This window comes from Chaetura pelagica, unplaced genomic scaffold (assembly GCF_000747805.2).
Source record: "Chaetura pelagica isolate M959 unplaced genomic scaffold, ChaPel_1.0 scaffold220, whole genome shotgun sequence".
NCBI lineage: Eukaryota > Metazoa > Chordata > Aves > Apodiformes > Apodidae > Chaetura > Chaetura pelagica.
In genome coordinates, this window is record NW_009951982.1 from 1,139,576 (window position 1) to 1,147,910 (window position 8,335).

The 8,335-nt window shown below is 36.9% G+C and overlaps 1 protein-coding gene across 2 annotated transcripts in view; it reads left to right on the forward strand.

Moving 5' to 3' along the window:
- Positions 1 to 8,335, forward strand: part of GRID2 (glutamate receptor, ionotropic, delta 2) — a 716,811-nt gene that overhangs the window by 510,556 nt on the left and 197,920 nt on the right. For both annotated transcript variants that reach the window (XM_010001338.1, XM_010001346.1), the window contains one exon: positions 7,131 to 7,250. In XM_010001338.1, the coding sequence (XP_009999640.1) occupies positions 7,131 to 7,250 (120 nt within the window). The remainder of the gene's footprint in view (positions 1 to 7,130; positions 7,251 to 8,335) is intronic.

Here is an 8,335-nt window from a genome sequence, read left to right on the forward strand (position 1 = left end):
CCAGCAAAACGGGGGGGCTCCGGCCCCGACGGCTGCGGGAAGGAGTCGGCGTTTCAGGGGTCAGAACCCCGGCACGCCCACTGCTAAGGCTCAGTCTCGATCCCTGGGGCCTGCAGGCAGAGTCTCGGCGCCAGGCTCCGTAGCAGGGCAAGTCCGAGGAACAGCAGGGGGATGTTCCAGGCAGGAAGCGTCCGAGCAGGCCGCTCTCTCACCTGCAAAACCCGTCGCCTTTTATACCCCAGTGAGCCCCCGCCCCGTCCAGTCAGTATCACCGCCGCAATGCATGAGCATACTGATGTCCGGAGCCAACGGGCATCCATGAGCCCCAAGTTAGGGCAATAACTAGTAGGGGCAATGCATAACTCGTTGCCTATCCTTCCTGCATTGTATTAAACCTGTTGCATTGGTTTGTCCTTGAGCAGCAGGCCTGGGTTTGGTCCGTTAGCTGGGTGTAATCAGCAGAAGGCCTTTGCTGACTGAGAAGGCATCTTGTTTAGTCTTATGTGGGGAAGAAGAACCGTTTCCCACATTGGCATTCTGCACACACCAGAAATTATGATGATACAGACAAAATATAAAGCTCTTCTGAACACTGCTTATTTTTTACTCACTCCTGGGTCATCTGCGTTAGGTCCAAAATAACAGTTCAAGGCTTCTTTGCTGGCTGTCCCCAGTTACCATTCTAATAGTTTGATGTTGTGAGAGTGCAAGGATAATCCAGGACACATTTCTTATTTCAGGGGCAGGATATGGCTCTAAGGGACTTTAAACTGTATTGCTCTTAAGCTATCAGAACTGTTTCAAATTCACATTTGGCAGTCCCATCTATGTTAAGTTGTGTTTCAGGCAAGGCTTGTTCTGGAACTTTTCTTTCCAACTTGCATTTTGTAATACTATCGCAGACGTTTTTCATTAATAAACTGAAAGCTATTTCTGCTTAAGTCCAAATTGAATGCCTGAGCCAGAAAAGTAAAAAAACAAAAACAACAACAATACACCAACAAAAAGTCACTTCTACTTTAGAATTAGAATTTACTGTCTGAGCTGGAGTGTCAGGCAAAGTCTGGTAGTCCTACTAGCATCATTAAATTTAGCAGTACATCGTCCTAGATTACCACTGTATCTTCTTCCAATTCCCAGCTCCTTAAATGATATAATTAATAAAAAAAACCCTCCTTCTGCGGCCTTTCACAGATGAGCTACACTATGCTGAAGATGAATTTACATAGCTCTTAACCTTGAAACATGAGGAGAAGTGGCTGGAAGAGATACGCAAGTATTCAAGAATGCAGGAGCAAGTGGAGTTTCCAGGGCTGTGGTTAACTTGCTAGAAAGTGAATCAAAGGCCAAGGAAATTCCTGACATGTGCAGTTAACCACACTTGAATTCTGTTGCTTTTGGGGTTTTCGGCTATTTGAGTGATGCTGCTTTGATAAGCCATTTTATGGATGTAAATGGAATAATCCAAATACTGCATTGTGCTGACAGAGATTAATTTCCAGAAGTAACATGCTAAAATTAAAAGTAAAAATTTAACCCAAAATGAAATACAGACACTTCCTTTTGTATCGCTAAAGAACTTATGTAGATTATCTTCAGGATCACAGCTGTGTACTTTTCAAATTAAAAAGTTGACATTGATGAATGTCTGATGAGGTATCAGAAAAACAATAAAACTGAAAATGAAAGGAAAAATAGAAAACACTTAATCTTTTCTTGAGAATGCTTCCATTTTCCTTTTTGGTTGTGGTTTTTTTTTCTTAATCTTTTCTTTCCTGTCATCTCAGGACATCTTCTAAAACCAAGGGGGTTTGTTTTTTTTTTCCTCAAAAGCATGTGACATTTGAATAGTTTCTGGATAAAAGGTTCTGTGTTTTCATTTTTAAATCACTATTTCAGAAATGTGTAGTGGAATATCATAAGGGGATATTGTTATCTTTCAGGGTGAATATGCATTCTGAGATTTCTTAAATTCTCCTTGAAAAAGAACTTCCACCCCCTGCACAACTTTAACTCTACCTTCATAATCACCTGTAGCACAGAGCTGGAATTGCTGTCTTATTCCCCTCAATGAAGTTTCAGTGGATGCTGCCTTCTGGCCGAGTATAGTGGTGCTGCAGAAACAGTTAAGGAAGAGAAGCTTAATTCCAGCCCACCTGCCTTAGGAAAAACAACTGAAGTATTGGTTCTCTTGGCAGCAGTGTAGTGGAGGTGATGTTGCCATCTATTGTTGTGCACAACTGAACTCTTGCTGGTGAAAAAGCAGGAAAAACTAGTTCTAGAGGAAGCCTTTCTAGAAGAAAATCTATCTTCCAGAATCACAGACCCAGAAACGGGAGTATTTGGCAATGTTTTAGATGCACAGGGAAACCTCTCTTTGTTTTCTTCAGGGGAAAATAAGAAAATAGATCAGAAATCTCTATAAGGTACACGCTGAAAAAGGTAGGAGAAACGGAGAAATGTTCTACCCACAGCACGTAAAAATAGGACAACTCTGGTGTAGAATAAACTAATTTCTTTATGATTAATAAGCTAATAGGGAAGAGTAGAGAATGAGGCCAAATTACTGTTTCAAACTTTTCTTGAAACGGCAAAATAGCTGTTTGAAACATTCCCTATTGTCATTTGTTACTTTTCACTGTTGAACATTTGATTCCTGCACTGCCATTACTACGAACAACTCCAAAAGATGCTTTTTTCTGTGTGAATTCAACTGATTGGTCAAATCCTAAAAAAACTCCAGTTTAAGTCCACTGTAATTATTAAAATCTAATACCTGTTTCTAAACATTCTGGAACTGAATAAATAGTTACATTCATCAGGAAATACAGTATTTCTAATTAAATTGACCAGCTCTAGCAATTAGTTCTTCATTCACTTATGTAATAGGAACTATCCCCAAACACATGCTAACTTGCTTATTTCTCAGTAATGCTATTTCACAGTAAGAGATATAAGCATTACTAGACAATAATTTTACTGTTGGAAAAAATTAATCTTTCTCCAATAGCCTGCGAATAAAAGTAAGCAGGATTATATGGATGTTCAACTCAGAATAAAGACGTCAAGTTATTGCATATATCTTCTCTCATGCTTACCTGATCTCTTCACAGTCACATTCATTTAGCTCACTGATAAACACCAAATTTTTAGTGCTAGCAGCAACACAGCTATTCCTTTGTGGACAATAAGCTATACCTCATGCTGTCTCATGAATCATGGGTGGAATTGTCAACTAGTTCCAGTCTCAGAAATCTCAGTGATGTTCTGTGGTCACATGCAAAAAAGATGCCAAATTATTTTTCAGGTAGTAGATTAGGTTCTCTTTGCTAGCAGCTAAAAATGGTGTGTTGAAAACAACAGTGGTTTCAGTATTATAATTTTTCAAGAATAAAATATGAAATTTATATTCTATACCTATAACATTTTTTTTTCTCCTTGTAACCACAGTTTTTTCCTTAATTGCAAAATAACTAGAGTCTGAGAATAACCATATTTTGAAAAAAAGAAGTGTTAACAGGAACTGTGAGAGCAAGTACAGTATTTTACAACCAATTATTGGCAAATTGACATTCCCATGTGAGGTCCTGACTGCTAGGTAAATAGTGCTTTCTTCAGGGACTTACAGTATAGTAGTGCCTAAGCATATATAAACTGTGGTTTATCTTACCAGTCTAGACAGGACTCAAGGAGGCTTTAACAACATTGCTGAGCTTTACAACAGCTCTGAAAAGCCCAATGCAGTGATCAGAAACTTAAGTAAAACATTTTTGTCCTAAGAACTGACATTTCACTCTTCAATTTTAAATGTGTTAGGAAATGGCATGGTTGCAGCTCAACCTTAGAGGGATTTGAGAGTGTAGATAATAAATCTGTTTTCATTTTCCCCCAAATAGCATTGTTTCTGTAAGTTAAATGGAATGAAAAATTTCTTTGACTCTTACCCATTATCATAATTAATGCTAAAATAACTTGGAAAAATCTCATCAGGAAGCTACTGGATCAGTAGCTGTCATACAGATGGCCATTTCCTCTCTGATCTTCTTCCACAGTGCATTAGTAGAGGGATAAAAGATCATAAATCAATTAAGTGTTTTACAGGGATCCACACTGTAGAAGACTATGCAGAAAAATCAGAGGAACTCTTCTTAAGCAACATGCTATCCCACTCCATCAGCTGTAAGCAATAAAATGGGCTCATGTAAGCTTTGTAAAAAGGCTGTATGGGCCAATAAGGACTAGGAGAGGGAGCGGTAACAGGATTCCTGGCCTGCAGGTCCAGCAAAGTGGGTCCCAGGTAGGGAGGGAGGCATCAGGACCTCCAAGAAATTTCCTGTCAGATTTAGTATTGTGAGTATTATATGGGCAGTTCTTCACCATTCTGTCTTTCTGCATCTACTTTTTCTGAGCCAGGAGCCCTTATTACATTATCACCAGAAGTACACAATCCAGGAAAGAAAGCTCTTACCAAATGCACTCTTACATGAGAAATTTTCAAAGCATTCTAAAATTGCCAAAATAGATGACTGAAAAAAAATGTTAGTATGGTTACTGCTGAATTCCAGATAAATAAAAATAACTAATGGTTTGTATGATGCCCCAACAGTTGCAGACATGTAAAAATCAAGAAAAATAAACATACACAACAGTTTTGGGTAGAAATTAAACACCAAATTATGGTAGGTAAGTCTGTTAATAAGTAATACTACTTATTAGGGGCCGTGTATTTCAAAAAAATCCTGTGTTTTGTTAAAAAGAGCATTTCATTATTTCAACTATAACTGAAGTGAAATTCTATATGATTTTTTGATGATATTTGCTCAAATAAGGACAAAGGTTATACAGGTTTTTTTAAGTTGACCAAAAATTTAAATTGTTGTCTCAAGTCTCAAAAAATCATTTTAGACATGATTCTCTCTTCACCTGCCATAATATTTTGGGAGTAATCTCAATCTGGAAAATAAAGTCACTTTAATTTTTTTAATTCAAAGTTCCCAATCTAAAACTACTTTGTCACACAACAGGGGAAAAGGAAAACACTCTCTGCTGTACAATGCATGTGTGTTGAGAGATTTTAATTTTTTTAGTTGAATGTTTCCTTTATTTTGTCATTTTGTTCCAGAGCTTTGCTTTCCTTTTTTTTTTTTTTCTCAGACCTTGCTTGTGGCTCACATGAAATTATGGTGCATCTCAGGTGGTCTGTAACAGTTTAATTGCTTTTCATACTTTACCTGACTCAGATGCACAGGTTTAATTCACATTAGGGGGGAAAAGTTTTAGGAAGTAATACAGAAAATACGAAGTATAATAGAAGTAGTATATGGTAAGGGGTCAGAGCAGCACAGGACTAGGAACAGGTGTACACAGTCAGGGAGGGCAAGTCAGCCAGATGGAGGCTTTCAGGGTTCAGGTGGGAATCCTAAGCCTTGCAGATCTGTGCTGCTTTGCAGGCATTTCTACATCACATGTACCATGTAATTCTGGCTTAATTAATCAAAAAGCCAGGTGAGACCATATCAGAAAAAAGGTATGTGGAACAGGTTTTTATTTATGATTCATTAATAAGATGTGGTCAAATTTAGGTTAGCAGAAAAGGTTTATATTTGAGAAACTCGCTTACCTAAGGATATGTTCAAATGATTTTGCAGGTAAGCACAATCTCACTCTCTCTTTACTGCAAACCAGCTAGAGGTGTGCTAACCCCAATCTAAAAGCCATGAAGGTGTGATTATTACAGGATTGTGCTCAAGCTATTAAGTAACCTCAGTGTTATGCTAACCCTAGTGACATTCATCAAAATTGCCTGACTGGATCTCACCAAGGGCAAAACGATCTGGAGTCTTCCTGCAAAAGTCTATGCAGGTTTAACCTTGATCAGAATGTTGTGTTTTTTTCTTTTTAATTTTTTTTTTTCAATATCTCATCCAAAAAGTAAATATAATACAAAAGGCTTTTAAAAGGTTAAAATACATATATGCACAATATCTGTTATCTTTCTTTTAAATGAAAATGGGACTTCATTAAATATTTGTGTATTGTTCTGTGGCAGTACTACTTTCTGATAGTCTCAAGTTTTAAAGGTATTATGTCAACAGTCAACCTCCTTATTTTTATTATAATAATATTCATGTTTTATAAAAGGATGGCCAAATTTTGTTCATACTCATTTTCAATGGAAATGCAAATTTTTTACTCCTTCCTGGTTTTTCTCCCAGTAGAAGACGTGAGAATAGAGTTCTTAAAATCATGATTCAGCAAGGCACATATGTTTTTAGTTTATATTGCAAGAGTTGATTTCTCAGGTTTTTTCAGTTCAAATAAAAGCTCTTAACTGGAAGAACAATCACAACTGGAAAACTCTTGCCTTATATTTTGAAGAAAAGCTAAGCATTTCATATGGTTTTACACCTGAGGTAGATTTTTTTTCTTATGCATACTTTAAACTTGTTCATTACTGTAGGCATTTCACCTGGCTCTGTTGCTTTTACAGTTCAGGTCATCATAGTTCTTATACAAAGATTAAATGTGTGTCATGTTGAATTATTCCTGAAATTTATTTTGAGTATTACTGTGGCAGTATAGGCCTTTCAATTTTGACTCTTCATAGTAAATATTCATTGTTTAATCTTTAGTATTTTCATGCATTCCAATTAAAATGTAAAAAAGAGCAAGCTTGAAAATATGATTAATTGTTGCTCATCTCATTAAGTCTCAGAAGTGGAGAAGAGTTGTGGAGGAAAACAGAAAAATCCTTATATTCAGCTAGAGAAGCCCCTCTTAATTTGTGCATGTAATTTCTGTTGGGCTTAAAAAAGCCCCACTTTTTTCTCAGTCCAGGACTGAGACTGATCTTAGTCACAAAACTTAGTTGCAAGACAAGATGTAAGACTTTTGCTTGTATCTGCTCAGTATTGCTGATTTTGATTCTTTTGTGAAGAACTGAAATGTTGCAGAAACAGTTTAGATGGCAAAATTTGTAAAATGTGGTCTTTGGAAAACTGTTTTAATTCTTGTAGTTGTGTATGTATTCTGCATAGTTACTGCACAGATCCCGTGGAGAAATAAAAGATTATTATAATTGCCTACTTCTGAGTTTTCACTCCATTATGTTTGGTTTTTTTTCCCTATAGGGTGGAGTGAATGGCCTGACTGGAGAACTGGAATTTGCAGAAAATGGTGGGAATCCCAATGTGCATTTTGAAATTTTGGGGACAAATTACGGAGAAGATCTTGGCAGAGGCATCCGCAAGGTGAGGCTACATATGTTCAAACAAGACTATTTTTACTGATTTTTTTAAAAAAACATTCTTGTGTTCCATGTTAATAGAAAACTGTTTGATAGCAGATAATGTATTTCTGCTTATTGTTCAGTGGAATAAGAAGTAGGAAAAAAGTCTTGAACTTCTAGATACCCATCTATTTTAATATTGCAAAGGGGCCTTGCAGTAGGTTGTCTTTATCAAGGTGTTGTTTGTAGTACAGAATGTGCTAAGCTGCTGGTCAACTGTCCCAAAAGACCAGGGAAAGCTGTTGTTTTGTAACCTTTGCAACCCATTTCCAAAATAGCAAATGTTTAGAGCACCCAAACTGACACTGGAGACTTCTGCTTAAAGTGGGATGCTGCAACCATTAGATGATTAAAAATCACAGGTAAAGAAGGAGAAAATCTGTTGTAACATAGATAAAATTTCTGTAATCTCTCATCTTCATGAAACAAATACATGGTGTTTTATTAGAAATTAACTTCTAGGGAGTAAGTGTGATGTGCATTCAGCTACCAAATGCAGTCCGTATACTTAGACTTAGATTGTTTGAAGAAATGGTGTATATCTTCAGCAAAATAATTTTTTCTTGGTAGTCCAGTTTTGCTAGTATATAAAACTAAGTTTAAGTTCTATCTAAGGAATGGTGGAAGCAGGTCTCTATTTTCAGTGCATATCCTTGCCTTTGGACAGCTGCCCATCTGGGACGGCAGAAGTATCGAAAATCATATGCTACCTCTTAGGAAAATGAAAGACTTATAGACTTTTTCAGGAGAAGCTTGCCTTCAAAGACAGACCTCCTGACAGATAATACCGAGATCTCTTCAGTTAGTGTCTCAAATCACACTGATGTTTATATGTGAGGAACCTGAAGTGATTGTCTGAAAGCAAATATCAGAGAAAGCTATTTTAATATATGTAAACTGGTCCTGTGTGTCAGTGTCACTATATGATGAAGTACATCATTCATTTGTACACCTTCTGCAGTAACAGATAAGTGCTCTGAAAGAAGGGAGAGATAAGTTAAAAGTATCTCTTAATTCCTGAAATTTCTTCTCTGCTTTTCATTAGAA